At 37.4% G+C, this 21,695-nt stretch overlaps 2 protein-coding genes across 2 annotated transcripts in view; one reads left to right on the top strand and one right to left on the bottom strand.

Moving 5' to 3' along the window:
- The window catches only part of LOC101743353 (TAR DNA-binding protein 43), a 490,523-nt gene that overhangs the window by 382,523 nt on the left and 86,305 nt on the right, over positions 1 to 21,695 (bottom strand). The gene's annotated exons all lie outside the window — the stretch shown is intronic.
- LOC101738472 (gamma-tubulin complex component 3 homolog) lies at positions 438 to 20,331 on the top strand. The gene is made up of 18 exons (XM_004924648.3): positions 438 to 769; positions 995 to 1,161; positions 1,700 to 1,813; positions 2,160 to 2,307; positions 2,835 to 3,017; positions 3,710 to 3,792; positions 4,459 to 4,576; positions 5,923 to 6,054; positions 8,633 to 8,723; positions 9,609 to 9,763; positions 11,021 to 11,210; positions 12,818 to 12,957; positions 13,906 to 14,112; positions 17,230 to 17,447; positions 18,314 to 18,455; positions 19,420 to 19,534; positions 19,610 to 19,784; positions 20,122 to 20,331. The coding sequence occupies exons 1-18, from the start codon at positions 700 to 702 to the stop codon at positions 20,152 to 20,154; spliced, it is 2,481 nt and encodes an 826-aa protein (XP_004924705.1). The 5' UTR covers positions 438 to 699; the 3' UTR covers positions 20,155 to 20,331.

Here is a 21,695-nt window from a genome sequence, read left to right as displayed (position 1 = left end):
ATATTATATTTTGTATAATTTAATGATAATAATGAATAGAATACATTGTAGGGAGGGCATTAAAAACAAGAAAAATTACAAAGTTTTAATATAATTAAATGTCAAAATCAAAAGTCATATATGAAAGTGAATAAGTATTTAAAATCGAAGAAAATAGCTTTAAGTGGCTTTTCTCAGGTTCTCCGAAAATCCTGAGAAATCCACGATTTTACTTAGAGATTATTTTATTTTATCCAATAGGGTTCAAGGATCAAGTTTGAGGATAAACGCAACGCTTTACTTGTTTTTCATAACATTCTATTTAGTTCTAAATAGTTTATGGACTGAATAAGAATCTTGAATTTTTGTGATAAAACATTTGTCTGTATGGTCTAGGTTTTCTTGTCGAATGGACGAGTCCTGGAAAACACAAGGGTAGCTGCTGTCATCTGTCAATATAGACAGATTTTATCTGTGAAGTTATGACGGTTGTGAATTAGAGCCGGCTGATTGATTACCCATACAAATTTTAAATTGTAAAATATTTTGTTCTGTTGAAATGTGATGGACTTTCGCTAAAATAAATTTGTTAAGCTTAGTTTTCAATCCGATACCTATGTCAAACTTCATCAAGAACAGGGTCAATTTGTAATTTGCTTCATATCATTGAAATGGGCGCAGTATAAGCTAAGAAACCATAATAGGAACTTAAATTTTAAAATGGAACCGACTTCGACCAATGTCGCAGAACTTCTTCATAAATTATGTTCCCATCTGTCAACAGATCTAGGTTTGATTCCAATTTTGAATAAATTGTCATAAATGCAAGCTATATGCACTAATATTACGATCACATAATTATGCTCTTGAATTTAATATGAATTTTATACATAATAATTTGAAGTCACTGTTTTCGTTATTTAATATTAAAGGTTAACATGTAATATAGTCAGACAAAACAAATATTTAAGGAATAACTACAAAAACAATTTTTAAAATTGAACCCACATAACAGATGGTGCATATGAACTGGCTATGTCATATTTGTCATCAACAAGCGAAAAGACGCGTTCATCTGCAGACGAGAAACTACTTTGTCAAAAGATTTACTCAAAGTTGTGTAGCAGATCCTCTCGAGATGCAGAAAAGTTCAATGAATATCATTCAAAATTAAGGAATTGTGTGAGTGTTTAATCAAGCCTTAGAATGCTAATTTAACACAGAGGATTAAAACATATTAGTAGTTTAAAGTATATCTTGAGTCTCCTCGTAATCTTTTGAACACTAGTGATAGGTAATGCGGTCCAGCCCTGTCTGTTAACAGCCATAATGGGGCAAATGTACTCACTTGTGCACTGCCCATATATATAAAATGAAATATAACAATTTAAAATAAAAGTAAAACAGATGTCTGTTGGGGCCACAAAGCTCTTGGCTGAAGTCTGCGTACGGGATGATGTAGTTCAGGGAAGGTCTCCCACAAGGTGGATCGACAACATATTAAGACTGACAGGAACCTGCTGGATGCACGTAGCATAGAAATGGTAATTGTGACAAGGTTTGAGGGAGGCCTATGTCCACCAGTGGATGTCTGTGGGCTGAAAGCTACATAGATATTTACAGAATAAAAGTATTATAAAATATCTTAACCTGTGTAAGCCCTTGGAGTTTTAAGCTAACCTGTGACTGCATAATCTTACTAAATATAATAAATTTTCAGTTCATTCTAAAACAGCGTTTATCTGTTTTGAGCCTGTTGTTAGCCCTGTCAGAACTGCCGCAGCACTCTGATTCAACACTTCAGCTGTTTCCTATACCACAGTTAGCTAACGCTGTAAGTTGAACGTTTTTAATATAATTTCCACTAGAATATTCAACTAATTTCAAAATAATATAAATTTGACCAATAAATTCAATAACACATACATTTACTGGTGTTAGGATCTCTTGCAAGTCCGCATGGGCGGGTACCACCACTCTGCCTATTTCTGTCGTGAAGTAGTAATGCATTTTGATTTGAAGGGTGGGGCAACCATTGTAACTATACTGAGACCTAAGAACTAATATCTCCAGGTGGGTAGCGGCATTTACATTGTAGATGTCTATGGGCTCCAGTAACCACTTAACCTCAGGTGGGCTGTGGGCTCGTCCACCCATCTATGCAATTTGCTTTATTATAGAAATCTGCAACTGGTATCCCGGCTGTTATACCTAGTATAAGCAAGAGTACTATTGGTTCAGTGAGCTGGACCAACTCACTAAAGCAACAAATTTCTGAGCAGAGCATACCTTCTAATAATAATATGGCACTGTCAATCCACCAAGCAGGTACAGTAAAATTTTGGTAACATAACATGTGTCTAACCATTCTCATCATCGATCTGTGGTAATAGATCGATGACTCTAATAGAAATACTGGCGGTTTCTATATTCTCATAGAAAAGTCCGAAACATCTGCCAGTTGCATTGTTATCATGAAATATGAATTTTAAAAAACCATTTAAGTTTATCTAATTCTTTTTATATATAGTTTGGCTGTATATAGTTTTTGCTGTTTTGACTTCAGGGTCTTAAAATCTGAATAAAATGGAGGAGCAGTCATGCATTCGCAATTTAAAATAATAATTGAGATTGTGATTTCATGTGGTGGCATTCAGTTTATAATATCTAAGGACTTGAGTAGCCACTTAATAACGATGAGTCAAGATTTTGTTCATCCATATAGTGCAGTAAAAAAGTATAAATAGGTTTCAATTAACATGATCAGAACGAATATTATAGTTGTGTTCACTTTGTGTTGTGTTGTGTTGTGTTACTTACGTTTTATCATTATGTGTTTTATTGATTTTGTATAGATCGTCCGAATGAGCGTAGTTGTGTGCGTGAAGCTGTGTTGGCGGCTACTGGAGTGAAATGTCGTAATTCAGGAGCTGGATCTCGACCGATGCAAGCCCTGTACTCTCGTATTGCTCACCTGGGTTTTCTGCATGATAGACTAAAAGAATTCATTGATCCATTGTCTGGCCTCATGCCGCAAGGTAAAATGTTGTTGGGGCTTTTTTTAGCTAATACCGCATGACGCGTTCAGGGCTCTCTTGGTGTAAGCAACTCCGAAGAAAGTAGTGTAAGCCCATAGACATCACAACATTGTTGACACAAAGACTGCAGTTTTGAATGTTTTGGCGATGGAAGGCTCCATTCTTTTTTGTACCCAATAATCTAACTTAAATTTCAAAACCCACCGGAATTAACTTCTTAGAGATTTTTTTTTACACAATCAATCTACCATGATAATTACATATCCATTACTGTCCAAAATACTTGTATTTTTGTCTCATTTTAGTGTCTACAGATTCTCTAATTGCTATTCTCATCTCTCTTTGTTTAATACTGATAGGGTGTGATTAGACTGCAAGCATTGTGCTCACTCGAATGAAGTTGACTCCAATCTCGCATCAATAGAAATAATTCAGTGGCAAATATTTGATACTTACCAATTTTACACTGTATTTGTTATCTTAAAATACCTATAAATCAAAGTTTTTAAAAATGAAATAAAAGAAAATCTAAGTTTATGTCGAAATCGAAACCTCCACCCATTGTTTGCTTGAGTTCTTCTCAATAACTACTTAGAAATTTAGTCAGGTCTCCATTAGGCTTGGAGTGTGTTTGCCTATTTTTCCAAGAATGCATACGTACTATGAGATTGTAAATGATGCATATTTCGCAGGTTTGATGGGTGAGGGGCTAGTAACCGCCATCAGAGATGAACTCACAGAGTACTACCGCAGTGTTGCACTTCTTCAATCACAGGTATAGAACTTAAATTATGACTTTGACAATTTCTTGGCTAGCTATTACTGTTGCTCTTAAAAAGACACAAGGCCGAAGTCCCGATATAGAGACTGTCCCACTCTTAAAAAGGTGCTTCAAAGTAGAAATGGTTAGAACAGTGATGTGTGGACCTGTTACATATGACCCTCAATAATAACGCTATATATTTTTTTTTGTTACCTATACAATGAGTAGTAGCTACCCACCGTATTTGTACCCGATATTCTGTTTTTTTTATTGCTTAGATGGGTGGACGATCTCACAGCTCACCTGGTGTTAAGTGGTTACTGGAGCCCATAGACATCTACAACGTAAATGCGCCACCCACCTTGAGATAATAAGTTCTAATATCTCACTAAAGTTACTACGGCTGCCCCACCTTTCAAACCGAAACGCATTACTGCTTCACTACAGAAATAGGCAGGGTGATGTTACCTACCCGCACGGACTCACAAGAGTTCCTACCACCAGTATAAATAATAATGCAGAATAGAATTGGCTTGAGTAGCTGAAACATATCGTTTGTACTATTTCTTTTATAAAATAAACTAGGTGTCAATCACAGTTTCCTATTTTTTTAAAAGAGCTCCTGGATCCACCCCGTAACTGACCCTCCCACCAATAAAACTGTTGTTTTGTGAATAGGCTTGTGAAGGTGACGGAGGAGGCGCCACCTTACGTCGCGTGTGTGTCTGGGCACAAGAACCTCTGCACCGTCTCACGTGGCTTGCTAATATGGCACATGCTGCACAACATAAAAAAGGTATTTTAATTCAAAATTATTGTAATTAACATTTACAAAACTTAACAGAGATAAGGTCGGACCGGATTTTAACTTAGATTACTCTACATTTGTATATTTCAATGCAATTATTAGAGTAAGATAAGAAATAATTGATCTAAAACTTAAGACTACTTGATCTTAAGACGGATAAAAATCGTAAACTAATCCGTATTCATTTTTAAGTATCTTATTTACTTTATTATCATTTATTGTTCATATCAAAAAAGGTATAATATAATTTAAACATTGTGCACAAAAGTTTAATTCATACATGAGTTTTCTGCCAGTTAATGTGTTTTAAAGTAAACAAGATTATAAACAACTAGCGACCCGCCCTCGCTTCGCTTCGGAAACATTAAAACACACATGAAACAAAAAAAAAAATAATTAAAAGAAGTAGCCTATGTTCATCAGGGACAATGTCGGCTTCTAATGGAAAAATAATTTTTCAAATCGGTCCAGTAGTTTCGGAGCAAACGTAACAAAACGTCGTATTCGAAACAAACAAACAAACAAACAAATCTTTCCTCTTTATAATATTAGTATAGATGGAAAAGTGCACGATATTGTGCTTCTAATTTGAATTTTGAGCATTGCATAATTGATTGGGGCTGTATTTATTAAAACCAACAGATGCAATTAATCAAAATATTACCAGCACTTCTCGTGTTGGGGAAGTGCGTATTTCGTCGAACCTGCGTTTATATGAAATCACAAACTATGGGTGTAACACAAGAAAATAGTCATTTTTTTATAATGATCTGTTGTTTATTAATACGCTTTTATTAGCTTCAGACGTATGTATGTTTGTAACGGAATCTTTGAACATGATTTTGACCCCCTTCAAAACGTCGGATTAACTCAAAATTTGGTATACTTATTAAGGACCGATGACAATTAAATATTTAAAAAAAAATTGAAAAGAAATGAAAAAAAAATTATAGTTTAAAAAAACTAACAAAATACGCCTTTATAGAAAATCCAACTAAAAAATAGAAAATAAATTTTAATAAATTTGAATTTTAAGTAGTGCAAGAAAAAATTCTTTCATTGTAAAAAAAGCGTGGGGTGCATGGTATCAGTAGTAATAAATATTTTATGAACAGATATGAGTAGAAGGGTTATTTTGATAATATCCTGAAAAGCACCCCACGCTTTTTACAATAAAATAATTTTTGTTACACTATTTTTAATTCAAATTTATTAAAATTTATTTTCTTTTTTTTAGTTGGATTTTTTATAAAACCTTTTTTTGTTAGTTTTTTTTAAACTTTTATTTATTATTCCCAATAATCAACAAAAGGTTTGCGACGTTTGTTGCGTAGGTGGCGAGCTAGCGTCGTGCGTGCACCGCTTCGTCCGTCACGGCGACGAGCGCGTGTCGTCACTAGCGCGCCGCCTGCTCACTGCGCTCACCTACCCGCTGCTGCTCATGCTGACCCGCTGGCTCTTACACGGTACGTGGAGCTGATTATCATTAAACAGCTACTATATAGCACCCTCTTGGCGTAAACCAGAGAAGAAATCGAGGTGCTTCTTCGCCGGTTGGAGACCACAGCGTTGGATTTTGGACTTGCGATCAATCGTGATAAGACCAAAATGATGATCGTAGATCGTGCTAACATCAACCAACCGGAAATCCAACATATAGCGGGATGCGAGGTAGTAAATAGCTATGTATATCTAGGCTCCACTATCACCAACGCTGGAGGCTGCGAAGATGAGATCCGAAGACGTTGCGCCGTGACAAAGTCCTCAGTTGAGAGGCTAACAAAGATTTGGAGAGACCGCAGAATAACCAAAAACACAAAAGTTCGGTTAATGAGATGCCTGGTCTTTCCAATCTTTCTGTATGGGGCTGAGACGTGGACGCTGAGAATGCAAGACCGTCGTAAGATTGACGCACTGGAAATGTGGTGTTGGAGACGTCTCCTCAGAATTCCATGGACCGCGCACCATACCAACATTTTGATCCTGAAAGTGCTCAACATCAAGGAGAGACTATCGTCAACAGTCCAAATACGAATCCTCAAGTTCTTCGGGCACATCACTCGAAATGAGGACTCCATTGAGCGGTTGGTGGTGCAAGGGAAAGTCGAGGGCAAAAGATCTCGCGGACGATCTCCAACACGATGGACCGACCTCATAAAATCTGTTACTCATTCCAACATAAATGTTTGCTCTCACTCTGCGAAACATCGTGCCACATGGCGTCGCATCGCGAGAGCATCGGTATCGCAGGATCCGACTGATGCATGACCACGACCACTCTGTCAAGAGTGTACGAATAGGAAGAATACATAGACCTATATAGTAGGGACACGACATATTGTTCTACACGTACAATTGCTTATATAAATAGCACCCATTTTTAAGGCACATACATAAACATATATCTTTCTCGTTCTTACTCAGCACTTTAACTCGCAGGAAAACAATATAACAGTATTTCAGTGCGTACATAAAATGAAACATGAATATACGTAAATATCTCTGTCTCCGTCTAATGAGGCCGAAAATCCGCCATGTTGTGCGCACCAAATGTCATTGTCATGTCAGTTCGGCCGTCTGTTTTGGGTTGTACAATAATTATTGACTTTGATATCGATTTAATATGATTGCTTATATAAAATTTCATAATTTATCATGCTTATAACATACAAAAATAATAATTAAAACGTATTTTATAGGATCTCAAGAAAGTCGATGCCCCAAAACTATTATCTATATATATTTAAATTCATTATGGAGCCCTCATCCGAAAAATCGGACACCATTTTTCGGCCGGAATCTATTGATCATGACACTAATCATAAATACCTCTTTAAAATATGTCATCAAAACATATTTAGACATTCTGTTTAGATATTTCGGGAAAAAGGCTACCGACAAAATCTCTTCGGAACTATTTAAATAAAATAGTTTTATTCCGCAGTGAGTAAAACACTATTGTAAATTCGTTAAATATTTAATAATTAAGTGATTTTAGAGAGGAAGTCACAAGGAATGACGTTTTTAATAATGAATAAATGTTCTGTAGGTGTTTTTTTTTGTCACGCGGTCCCTTGGTAAGTTTAAAATTTGAATCACTCTCAAGTGAAAGTGATTCAAATGGTGCGGCGCACCTTCCCTGGGGTACGCTGCGGTAGTGTGTTACGGACTTTAGAGTCAGCAAAACAATTAAAATAGATTGTAATAGTCTAAGAAAAACACGTACTCAAAATACGATAACATTTAGCATGCTAGAAATGGGCAGATGGCACTGTACTACGCCATATCTTTATGTTTTGCGACAAACGACAACTTTATAAAATCAGTGTAGCAACTTTTAAAAATCATCATATCGTTTACTTGGCAAATTCGAAGGACGAACTTGTCTTAGATTTCACCCATCTAAATCATATCATATTTGCACATAACAATATACCTACTTACTTCCCATTAAAGTATAAATTCTACAAATAAATAATACTCAACAATATTTAAAATAAAATGAGCCAAGAACGTTTATCGATAAAACCTGATAACATTGAAATCTTTTGTACAGCACTAAAACCGCCATGTTTTGTGGTCAGATGACGTCACAGTGGCACGAATTTTTGGTTGACGTTTCATTTCCATAGGTTTCCTACTTCAGTGGAAGAATATAGCTCTTAAGTACAACAAAATTAGTGTCAAATTTGATCGTTCCAACTGAGCTGTAGGCTGAAAGATAGATAATTATATTACCTACTCCTTTCATTGATATTGTATGACGATAGATTGCTAGAATTTTCTGCCGCAAAGAAACCATTATTTCAGTTTGAATTCCAGGAAAGCCTTTATCCAAGTATAGTTATAGTATATAAATAGTAAACATTCATATTCTTGTTTGATATCTTAAAGATGACAGTGACATTGACATTGTGGTGTCCATGAGCTCCGGTAACTGCCTCACAATAAGTGGACCATTAATAAATAAAAAGGAAAAGTAAAAAAAATAGCACCTAGTATTCTACTGTATGATAGTGAAATTTAAATTCTTATATCTTGCAGGAGAAATCGATGACCCGTTCAATGAGTTCTTCATTGAAAGTCGAAGCGGTGTGCCTATTGATCGAATGTGGCATGACAAATACCGAGTCAGGTAAACATGACTGATTATTTTGAATTTTTAGATATAAAACAAATATCTGGCCATCTTTCTTAAGACATCAAGTACACATCTTAACCACACTGTGACAATAGATATCCTATATTTAGAATACTTGACTGATTTCCAAAAAAGGACAGATCGTTATCAAAAGTTTGAAACTCATGCAAAGAGCACTATAAATGGCTATGCTTGGAGTATTTATTGGAGCAGATATTAGGATTATACGCAGAAGAACCATGGTTAATGGGCATAGCTCAAAAGATTGCGAGATTGGAGTAGTACGACATCATACTGGTAACGATAGTGACATTTACATCATACGATTATTATCTATACTAATATATAAATCTATAGCGGTTTTTACGGATGTTCCGTTATAAGTACTGAACCGTGCATCCGATTAACTTGAAACTTGGTATCCATGTGGAAAATACACGTACTTAATGGATAGGCTAATATTTATATGAGTGTTGGACTCCCTACACCAGTTGCGGGGGCGTTAATGATGATAATCTTTGTGGGGGTGAGAAATAATAATGTTGATTTTAAATGCCCAGCGAAGCGGACGGGTACAGTTAGTTTTCTAACAATCATGTCCACGCTTGAAAGGCAAACTTGACTAAGCGACAATGCGTGAACTTTACAGTAGACTAATTTAAAGTTGAAATACCTGAAAAAATATATATTTTAACGAATCTTGAAATGATTTTAATAGATCTAGAAATATATATTTTTTGGGCATCGATAATGCTTATTGCCTATCATTTATGTATAAAGCAGTTATTGTCGCTTAGTCACGTTTGCCTTTCAAGCGTCGGTGTAATGTAAATTATTATTTTGTAATAATCGTGTAATGTAAATGCTGGAACGTGAAAGGGAATGGATGGTGCCGTCGTTCATGTGCCGCGAGCAGGCCGCGCAGATCCTGGCCACCGGGAAGAGCGTCGTGTTTATGCGCGAGGCGTGCGCCGACGAGCCAGACCACGCCCCCCACGCGCACCATCTACACTCCCTGCTCAAACCCGATACAGGTAATGTACGCGTGACACTTTCCTTCTGGCGACAGGACGTAGCTAGGATAACGCCATCTATTTTTTATTGCCTAGACGAGTGGATGAGCTCACATCCCACTTGGTGTTAAGTGGTTACTGGAGCCCATAGACATCTACAACGTTAATTCGCTACCCACCTTGAGATATAAGTTCTAAGGTCTAAAGTATAGTAACAACGGCTGCCCCACTCTTCAAACCGAAACGCATTACTGCTTCACGGCCGAAATAGGCAGGGTGGTGGTACCTACCCACGCGGACTCATAGAGGTCCTACCACCAGTAATTACGCAAATTAAAATTTTGCAGGCTTGATTTTTGTTACACGATGTTATTCCTTCACCGTGGAAGTCAATCGTGAACATTTGTTGAGAACGTATTTCATTAGAAAAATTGGTACCCGCCTGGGATTCGAACACCGTTGCATATCTACATAGGAATGCATCGAACGTCTTACCCTTGAGGCCAAGACGACTTCAGACCTGCTTGCGTCGTTTCTGTCACGAACCTGTCACGCGTGACAGGTTACGGGAAGGTGACGGGATAGTCGTTACCCAATAACATCAAGCCCTCGATCTCATTAGATAAATTTTATTTCATTACATTTAATTTCACATAATAATATGAGTTGTTTTTCAAGTGAAACGTAAGTAGGTATTTGTTCAGGATGATGGTAAAATTTTAATTCGGGTTAAAGATATTCTTTATTCTCAAAAGAATTACATAAATTCACTTAAATGAGAACATTAAAATAGTTATAATTAATTCAGATCGTGCAGTACATGACAATAATTTATAGTAACAACATGCAACATTAATTGGAAATATCTACCGTCAAAATTTTACTCGTATCTAACAATGTAATAAATAGAGATTAGTATAGTATAAATTGCAAAATAATAATAGATTTTAGTGATATACCAAAATCAAGCTCTATTTCTATGTTGTTCGATGGAGTGATAAAAAATGCAACTACATAATAATATTATAACGGCATTGTTATTTGCATTACTTGTAGATTATTGCTTATAAACCTATAAAACTGTGTACGCTACAGATGTTTGTTTCTTAATTACTATATATAGCAATATACCAATCATATTTGTTTCAACCAATCGTAATCACAAAGCCTAAGCTCAAATATCGTATAGATATAAATTATTTAATGCCAAATTGAATGCCATTGGAAGTGCAGAACATAATAAAAGCAGTAGTACTGAGCGGGTCCACGTGCGTGCAGAGGGTGCGGGCGCGTGGTGGGAGGCGGCCGGGCTGGGCGGCGCCGTGCGGGGCGCGCACGACGCGGCGGCACGGCGCCTGGTGGCGGCGCTGTGCTCGCGACACCACCTACTCGATCATCTCGCGGCACATCGACGCTACCTGCTGCTCGCGCAAGGGGACTTCGTGCATCATCTCATGACGCTGTTGCAGTAAGACACACTCTTACCCCTTGGCCACAGCCGAGAGCGGTGCGAATTGCGGTGCGTCGTGAGGCGCGGCAAGCGGGAGCGGCGAAAACAAATAGTAGACAACCTATGAAGTATGCCACAGCTACTGGCGGTGCGTTTTGCGGTGCGTTGCGAGGCGCGGTGAGAGGCGCGTGACATCTGGCGGCGACGAGCTGCACGATGTGCGAGTGAAACAAATGTACTAGACAATATCGAGGCGGCCACAGTTCAGAGCGGCGCGCGCGGCGGTGTCGGTGGACGCATTGAGGCATCGCGCGACCGAAACAAATCATTTTGTTTTTACCGCGCGTTGAGCTAATAAAATGTAATGGATGTGGAACAATTCATTAGTGAAATACTGAGTAGACCAGAAATATGGATGACAAAACATTCACATCATAAATATAGGCATGTTATAAAAAAAATGTGGCACGAAATAAAATAATTTTCTGGTACTAATGGTTTTATAGATACTCTTGGATAGGATTATTGAAATAAAATTTGAAATTTGAATTGATTTCGTATTCTAGATGCTTGAACCGTTGCTCGATTATTCCGTCTTGATCTGCGTACGCTATTGTGAATATTGGAGTCTCCAAACTGGGAAACAAACTGCTGAAAATCTGCATCTCTGTGTCCATCTCTTTCTCTTAAGGCACGAAACCTTTATAATCAATGTCGCGTGCTTTTTGTTTGCCTTTACACTTTTCGTAAAAATACGAAACTTATTAGTTAGAATACCAAACGCGTACTGAATTGTGACACTTGCCCGGAATAATGTTTTGTCGAAAATTATTTATTCCGCATTTAAACCACCCGGTGGATATGGGCGCATCAAATAATTTTTAAGAGGATAGGCTTCATCACCAATTAACACGTATGGTAATTTGAGATTTGAACCTGGTAATCTCTGTGAAGGTTGAATCTATTAATAATCTATTTATCGGGATAGTTCTTATATTCCTAATATTCCTAATATAATACCTAGTAAATAGGGTGAAATTCGCCAAGTTCTCTCTTTTTCTAACTGGGTGCGCTCCTATTCTTGATTGAATAATATCTTCAGCTAAGAACGCACTTATTTCAACTTTTGAAAGGTAAATTTGATAGGGATTTCTAAATACGTGCACGTCTGACGCCGCCGCCGTCGCAACTAGTCTAGCTGTGGCATACCCCCGAAATAGCGCCGCTCGCCGCGCCTCGCAACGCACCGCAAAACGCACCGCCAGTAGCTGTGGCCAGGCCCTTACAATTCAGAGCTGTTATTCAGTTATAGTCAGACAATTTAACTGTTTTTTAATTTTTAAATAAACTTACTACTAATTGAATAAGAACTGTCTGATGAACTCATCTTTGTTTAATACTTCAGTATTAACTTTTATTGCTTTTTGTTTATTTCACTTTTACACTAAACACAATATTGCAAATTACCCGAGCACAACAATGGCGGAAAATTTTAGGTGCGTGAGAGCAGACGGAGACACTAACGCGCATGCGCACTTGTCAGTAGTACCCAGGGAGGAAAACCGAACTTTCGGCGTAGGTAGGTGAAAAAATATGTTGTTCCTAACCCAAGTTTATTTTCGTAGGGAAGAACTGAACAAGCCCGCCACGTCCCTATACGTACACAACCTGACGTGTACGTTGGAGGCGGCCGTGCGTGCTACCAACGCGCAGTACGAGCCGTCTCACGTGCTCGCTAGATTGCACGTTAATTTGTATCCCAACTGTAAGTACATATTAAGTCCACATGCAATTTCAAAGTTTAAGAAAGTTTTCACAAAAGTCGTTAATGATTCTTTAAAGGTCATTTATATTATGTTTAATTTATTCGATGCTAATTTTAGTGGGGGCCAGAGAGCTCATAGTTTGAAATAGGAGAATGTGTTTTGCGGCCCCATGGGTCATAGCTTATCATGCGTTCCGGTTTGAAACCGAATTTAGTCGACAATACCTTATCTTTATTTCCTTGCCTATTCCCTGGTAGCCTAAGAGGGAATAGCCTGTACGCTATGCCCGGATGGGTAAGTGAGCTCACGGGCTCAACCTGAGAGAATTTGCTAAACTAGCCCTAGCAAGAGCAGTGGTTCCCTTCGAATCTACCACCGACCCATTGAGAAGCTCCGACGAGAAACTCTATAGGCTGATCTCTACTAATATATAAATCTACAGCGGTTTTATGGATGTTCCGTTATAACTACTGAACCATGCATCCGATTGACTTGAAACTTGGTATCCATGTAGAAAATACATGTACTTAATGGATAGGGGAATATTTATATGAGTGTTGGACTCTGCAACGGTTGCGGGGACGTTAATGACGAGAATCTTTGTGGGAGTGAGAAATGATAATATTAATTTTAAATGCCCAACGAAGCGGACGGATATAGCTAGTACCTTTACTAGTGATAGGACCTCTTATGAGTCCGCGCGGGTAGGTACCACCGCCCTGCCTATTTCTGCCGTGAAGCAGTAATGCGTTTCGGTATGAAGGGTAGGGCAGCCGCTGTAACTATACTGAGATCTTAGAACTTATATCTCAAGGTGGGTGGCGCATTTACGTTGTAGATGTCTATGGGCTCGAGTAACCACTTAACACCAGGTGGGCTGTGAGTTCGTCCGCCCAACTAAGCAATAAAAAAAAATTTGCTGGTTGAGTCGTTACGTACATGGGCAGGCGACGGGCGCGAGGACAGCGGCTGGGACGTGTTCGCGCTGCAGTACCGCGTGGACGGGCCGCTGGGCACGCTGTTCCCGGCCACGTGCGCCGCGCGCTACCGGGCCCTGTTCACGCAGCTCTGGCGCGTCAAGCGCATCGAGTACAGTCTGCACGACGCCTGGCGCGAACACACCATACTGCACAAGCGACTCAAACACATGCCCGGTCAGTTTCACGTTCTGTGTATACAGCGAATGTACTCTTTTTTTTTTTCAGTTTGGCAATTAGCTTCTAGCGATGGCATTGTTGCCAGTGTCGATTTTATAAATAAAAAATATTTTTTCACCTACCATGACATGGGGTAAATTGGGATCCTGGGGTAAATTGGGACAAACCTGCGGAAGATTCTTAAAGTACTTGTAGCACGGAATCTACCTAATTTTCTTTAAGGTAATATTTATCAATGTATAGAAGAAAAACCAAGTTAACTATGGAAGTACTAAACATGAGTTAAGTTGGTCCCAAAAATTCGTCAAATTAAATTTAAAATAGTGGTTAAAAAGTGCGTTTTAAAACAGCTTAAAGAACTTTTAAAAAAAGTGATATTAACGTTGTTTTTTCAATAAGATCACAGTTTAGATAAGTTTTTAATACACCTGGAAATACCACAACAAACGGTAAGTTGCAATATTCTTATTTTAAATACAATATTTCGACAAAATAAAAAATGTATATTTTTTCCTTTCTTTTTGGGGAAAATTGGGACGTATGTAGGGTAATTTGGAACGAGACTGGAAAAATTAGGGACGAGAAAACACAAAATTGGAACGCCAAAAGACAAAATAGGGATGGCTTGTTAGGGTTGTCACTGATATCTTATAATAGATTTTTTAGCCTATACTATCCCTTAATTGCGTGATGTAAAGAAGGTTAATGTGTTTATCAGTTAGTTTATGTAAGTATTATAGGTAAAAGAAAAGTATATATATAATTACTTTTTTTTCGCGACATTTACCTTGTAATATCTGCCCGGTCGTATGTTCTTTATAGCAATAAAAAAAATTAAAAGTTAAAAGAACTCAAACGAATCAAAACTTTTGTTATTTTAGAATCTATTCACGCATCGAATCATGATTTTGTTAACATTCACAACGAACACACACAAATAAAAACAGGCCTCAGATTTTAAATGTAACATTAATTAAAAATCCGAGATATCCAATTATGAGTGAGTGAATTAATTGAGTTTAGTTATTTCGCTTAGAAAGAATTTCTTTTATTTTTGTTATTATGGGCAGTAATCAGATAAAGCTGTTTTTTTATCTTATTCACCTGATATCTTACTCTTGCTCAAAGATTATTTTGAAAATGTTGATTAAATAAAATTGTATTATTGCATTTCCAGTCCTTTTGTTTTCTATTTTTTATTCTATTTTATGATTTTGTTTCAGAGTTGTGATTTTTAAGGAAATTTAATAATAATTTTCTAAAATATAACATGCAAATACTTTTTTTGATCATTGTATTGTTGATTATCATTCACGTCACATCGCTTCGGAATAGAAACCAGCTTAATTTACACTATGTTGTGTATTGTGCTTAAATTATGGATTGTATTCATCATTTCGGTCCATATAAATAATTATATGGCACCTACCTATATATCGCAGTACTGCGAGTTGACAACCCTTACAAATATCCCAATTTAACCCTTAACCGTGTCAATTTACCCCGGACGCTGGGTAAATTGGGACGGCCATTATTTTACCGATTATTTCTTTAAAATGAATAATTAAAATAATGTAACGGTTTTTATCACCTAGGTACGTTCAAGACTCAACTTATTTCTTTGGTTGAGCAGTGACTATTTAATTGGAACTATTTTAAAATTCAATCTGAAGGTCGATTTTGTCCCTATTTACCCCATTGTACGGTACCTACGCCGAAAGTTCGGTTTTCCTCCCGCTGTACAGGGAAGAAAGTGTAACGTTTTCTCCCTGGGTACAAGTGCGCATGCGCGTTAGTGTCTACGTCTGCTCTCACGCACCTAAAATTCTCCGCCATTTTTGTGCTCGGGTAATTTGCAATATTGTGTTTAGTGTAAAAGTGAAATAAACAAGAGGCAATAAAATTTAATAGTGAAGTATTAAACAAAGATGAGTTCATCAGACAGTTCTTATTCAATTAGTAGTAGTTTATTTACAAATTAAAAAACAGTTAAATTGGTTTTTTTATGAGCGTGTTTGCCACACAACTTGTGCTTGCTTGCACAATGCTGTACTTGCACAATGTACTAATTACATAATATATAGGTACTTTAAATGAAAAATGGAACGGAATGAAATGAAAATTATTTATGAAATGGAATGAATCTAGATGAAAAGAAATAACGTCCCAGTAAAATGATGATAGTTTACTAAGACTTCGTTGAGATTTTTGAAGGTATCTAGATAGATCTAGATAGTCTAGATACTTTGTTTGATTTTCCGAAACTTATACATTTTCATAGATGCTAAAAGATTAGTAAGGCCATTATTACATGCTTAAACTCAAAAAAATTTAAATTAACAAAATAAGACTGTTTAGATAATTTCGCTCCTCGTGTTTTCACCAAAACGCCCAAATATATTCGTAGTTGTAGGTATTTTTATATATCAAAACCCATTGCGAATAACTTTTGTAATAAAGAATAAGTTTGTATAAGTATTTGTTTAACAAGTTGCAATAACATCAGACAGAAGAAACTTGACTATTGTTGGTATGAGCTCACTGATACCGCCGTTCTTTTTTTCCAAACAATAAGCAATGTTAGCGGTCACCGTCCTCAGCGAACCTGTCGCTTACGACGAAGGGCTCGGAGAGTAAATTAACTCATAGACACAGCCCACTAAGTTTTCGTCGGATCTTCTCAGTGGGTTGCGTTTCCGATCCCGCGGTAGATTCTGCAAAGCACTGTTCTTGCTAGGGCCAGTGTTAGCATTACTCCGGTTTGAGCCCCGTAAGCTCGTCACGACTTACACGTCAAGGAGAATCTGAAATAGCCTCTCGAGGCTAGATATATCGACGCTTGAAAGGCAAACGTGACTAAGCGACTATAACTGCTTTGTACATAAATGATTCGATGCGCAAAAAAAAATTTCTTTCTAGGTCTATTAAAATCATTTCAATCCTACAGCTAGATTCGTTAAAATATATTTATTTTTCAGGTATTTCAACTTTAAATTAGTCTACTGTAAAGCTCACGCATTTTCGCTTAGTCACGTTTGCCTTTCAAGCGTCGATATACATAGGCATAGGAAGGAAAAAAGTGATGTAATGTTGGTTTAATCGTGATTGTGACAGAGGTGTGGGCGGTGATGCGGCGCGTGTGCTGCGTGCGGGCGGAGGCGCTGCGGGTGTGCGGCGCGCTGCAGGAGGCGAGCTGCGCGGGCGCCGAGGACGACTGGGCCGAGCTGCTCGCCGCGGCCGCCTCGCGCACCGACCTCGACCGTCTGCTGCATCTGCACCTGCGCGCGCTCGACCAGCACTCCGTGCACGCCATGATACACCACTCCACGCAGGTACCAGACCACGCAACACTGCTCCGTCGTGGGGTCGTCGCGTCCCATTGCGCGGGGGCGCGGAACGGGCCCTCGGGGAAACCCCTCTGCCCGGGCTGAATCTCCCCGCCTATTGAGGCAGGGGTGATGCACTGCGGGTTTGTGATTGGCAGGCTTGATTTTTTGTTTTTGATGGGATAGCTTCATTCTTCTACGCTTCATTCTTCTCTGAAGGTATATATACCGTGAAGTGCACTCACGAGTGCTCTTTTTTTTTTTTTTTTTTTCCTACCTAAGCTGAGAGCCTTGAGAGGCTATGTCAGCGTAACCCTAACTTTTGTAGGTGAGCTCACGGGGCTCAAACCTGATGACGTTGCTAACACGAACCCTAGCAAGAGCCGTGCTTCGCAGAATCTACCACCGGATCGGAAACGCGACCCACTGAGAAGATTCGGCGAGAAACTCAGTGGGCTGTGTCTGGGAGTTAATTTACTCGTCGAGCCCTTCGTCGCAAGCGACGGGTTCGACGAGAACGGTGACCGGGGTCGAGTGCTCACAGTGGATAACCTAATTTACGTGATTGATGGCGTTGACGATACCTACATTAGCTCTTCACTAACCTAATAAACTAACCAAAATTTTTTTTGTTTTTATTGTAAGTGATGGTGAGTGGCCTATGGTATACCCAGACGTGCCAATTTAATGAAATGTAATGAAATCTGATATGTATTTGAATTCTGAATAACTGTAGTGAGTATTCTTAACAAAGGCTTATCGCCAGGTGGATGGTCTTCACTTTATATTTACGAAACACTGACAAACAAGTTTCATATAAAACTTTTAACGATTTCCACTGTTATTATAAAACAATTTCAATATTTGCGCAGGAGCTTCAGTCGTATTTGGGGAACGTTCTGAACGAGACGTTGGCGCTTCGCAGCTTTGAGTCGATGCTGCACGCTGGGATCGTCGCCGAACTCGAGAGACGAGATCGACTCGAACGACTGAAGGCAGAGAGAGTAGCGAGGGGTGATTAACTTGTTTTTCTTCACCTTATCCCACTAGATGGGGTTGGCACAGCTAATTTTTCTCTTCCATTCTCTTCTATCAGTCGTCATCTCAACACTTAATCCTCTCTCTCTCATATCATCATTCACGCACTCCATCATGCATCTTCTCTCTACACATTACATGTCGATACCACGCTGAGTGGTGGATTTACACTAGGGGCAGTTGGGGTAAGTGCCCAGGGCGGCAAAATTTTTAATGTAAAATTTTTTAGTGCTATCAAGATTGCTATCATTTCTATTAATTAATAACTTTCTGTTTAATTGATAATTCAAAAAAATTCAATTCATCCATTATTTGTGAATTATAATTTTGGTAAAAATTATAATCATAATTATTTAATCAATTTATTTCCTTGTACATTTCAAATAATAATCATTTTTTCCATTTTCTGGAATTAAAGAAATTTAATCCCTTAGTGCAAAATTTATAATTGTTAGAAGAAGAAAAAAATTATGTTCTTGGAATATATCACATATGATAAAGTTTCTGCAATAAACAAGTTATTTTAATTTTGAAAAATAAAATATATTAACTATAAGTTTAGGTAAAATTCCAGTATTTGGGCGGATTTTTTTCCGGTGCCTAGGAGCGGCATTAAGTCTAAATTCGGCCCTGACCACGCTAACCGTCCACTCTTTAATTTGTTGATTACCAGGGCTACTTTCACACTTCCTCTGATATACTAATTCTTTATCTTGTCCATTCTTCTCACTCCACACATCCATCTCAACATTCGCATCTCTGTCGCATGCACTCCTCTTTCATGCTTTACTTTCGTCGCCCAACATTCAAATCCATACAGCACGACAGGTCTAATGTTCGTTTTGTAAATTTTCCCCTTATTATATATTTCCCCTAAATAAAAAATATATTAGAAGCGATTTATATAGCGTCATATAATATTTTGTGAAACATATTTTAGGCGAATACGCTTTTACTGCTGCTGACGAAGCTGAGGATAAAGAAAAGCGAAAGAATTTCAATCAATTTATAGCCAAAAGGAAAGCCGATCTAAACGTGTGGACGCGCACGTATAGGTGCGTGTTAATTTTTTTATTTAATTTTTGTGAAGTTGAAGGATTTTTAAAACTTTTTTATTTTTTTTAATACAGGGGTCACGTGACAGCTCTCATCCTCAAGCTGGCGCTCCATTCAGAAATCTCACTACAAACGTTAGCCTTCCGCTTGGACTATAGCGACTTCTACAAGCGGGGCGACGCCAAACTGCACGAGCCACTAACATACCAGCATAAGCGACTCAGTGAAATCGGACTCAATTTAGCTAAGGTATATTAACACTAAACATACCATAACGGGTCAAATGACTCATTTTGAACTTTTTCATTGAAAATGCACGTATCATCTTATTGCTTTTGCAAATTTGACTTTATTAATTTTTCTTACTAATTAGTCTACAACTATTATACAATTTTTTTTGTTTCGTTTATTTTGAGTAATACTTGTCATATACCGTTAACTACCCGCTATGGTAGAAATAGGTACCAGTAAGTGTTGGTATGGTTAGTGTTAAAGGCTATATTAAAAAGTAAACAAGTATACGAATTATTTAAACATTTTAAAACGATTATTTATGTTGAACATGTTGTTTTTTTTTTTGTTTCAGAGTAAATATATAGAACGATCGAAAAAGAAATGACGAATACTCATTTCCCACCAAAACGTCGATGCGCTGGGGCCTTGTTAATGGTGCGGAACCGGCACCAGCGAATGATGGATCATGCAAACTATGAAATTGGATGGTGGAGAAAAATGTTCAAAACAAAGAAATACAATTATTCATAAATAATTTAATAAAAGTTTTATGTAATTGCTACTATTAAATTGTTTCATTTTTTTTAGTTAAAAAATGGTGTGGCAATAGCCATCATAGAACAAAAATATTATTATATATGACAGATGTCTGAATTTCACTAACTACATTTTCAAGATATGCTTACATACATACAACTTCTGAACAATAGCATTTGGACCGTTTGGTCGTTAATTAATATTTTCCCCTACATATTTGCTAGTAGCCTGAGGTGCTATTCCAGCAAATCGTTAATCCCAAAAAGGTAACGACGGCGGAAATATTAACATTAGAATTAACAGGAAAAACGTCCAAACGTGATGACTGATGTTATTAATCCTTTAAAAAAACTGCTAATAATGATTAAAGGTTCGCCCCATGATCGAAATTCGAAATTATGATGAACATTTCTTTTATTTGTTCTTGGTTTGAAACTTTGGGAAAAAAGAATTTTTATTAAAAAAACCAAAGTCGGTCAACAATCAGAATAAAATGGTTTGAATAAATACGTCTTCTTTTCAAACTGTACCTGATCCAGATGAAGTACATATTTTTACGTAATATTCCAGTTTCTAACAAAAGTATTTTTTATCGTGTCTGCCAAAGCTGCGTTAAATTTTTTGATGCGAAACGAAAACATTTTACAAGGAACAATTCCGATGTCGGTTACTGTCATTTACAAATCATGTTCCGATTACAAGAGAACGACAATGTTTTTTTTCCTTTATTGATAACGCAAAACCCTGATTATAACTGACAAAATGGCTTGATAACGATTTTCTTTTAAAACTTCCTTTTTTCTTTTATTATTTCACCTTTAAATGCTTCCGTATTTTACGGCAATGGTAATTGCTCTATATAGGGTGTTACAGAACGCATGAAAATTTGCTAATATTATTGCATAAAGGATGTTGCGAATTAAAAGTTATAGTTTAAAGAGGTTTTGTTGACCACCCTGTACTGCAATTTAAAATCCTCTGAAACGTGGAGTCAACGAGCTGGCGTGATATGGAGAGGAGGGTGGTCTGGTTTCGCTTTAAATTGACGGTTCACAAAATGATGAATATTCAGGCAGATCAGAGTATTAATGTTATTGTCCGTTTATGTTGTTACTTAGCTAGTTTATTATTTCCGCCTATGAAACGGATCTCTGTTCAGAATTATAAAAAATATTGGCACAGGCATATCCTTTAACAAAAATGATGCCAGATGTAGGTTTAGCCTCACTTACTTTAAAAGATTTTAAAATACTTTAAGGTTATTACAGTTAGCTAACAACAAAAACATGATGTTCTTGAGCTCATCACATAATATGATAATGATGTAGGCTTTTAAAAAAACAAACACAATAAACGACATATTTTTAATAACTGACATTATTTTGGTGA

The sequence above is a fragment of the Bombyx mori genome, chromosome 15 (assembly GCF_030269925.1).
Source record: "Bombyx mori chromosome 15, ASM3026992v2".
NCBI lineage: Eukaryota > Metazoa > Arthropoda > Insecta > Lepidoptera > Bombycidae > Bombyx > Bombyx mori.
This window is presented reverse-complemented; position numbering and strand designations above follow the sequence as displayed.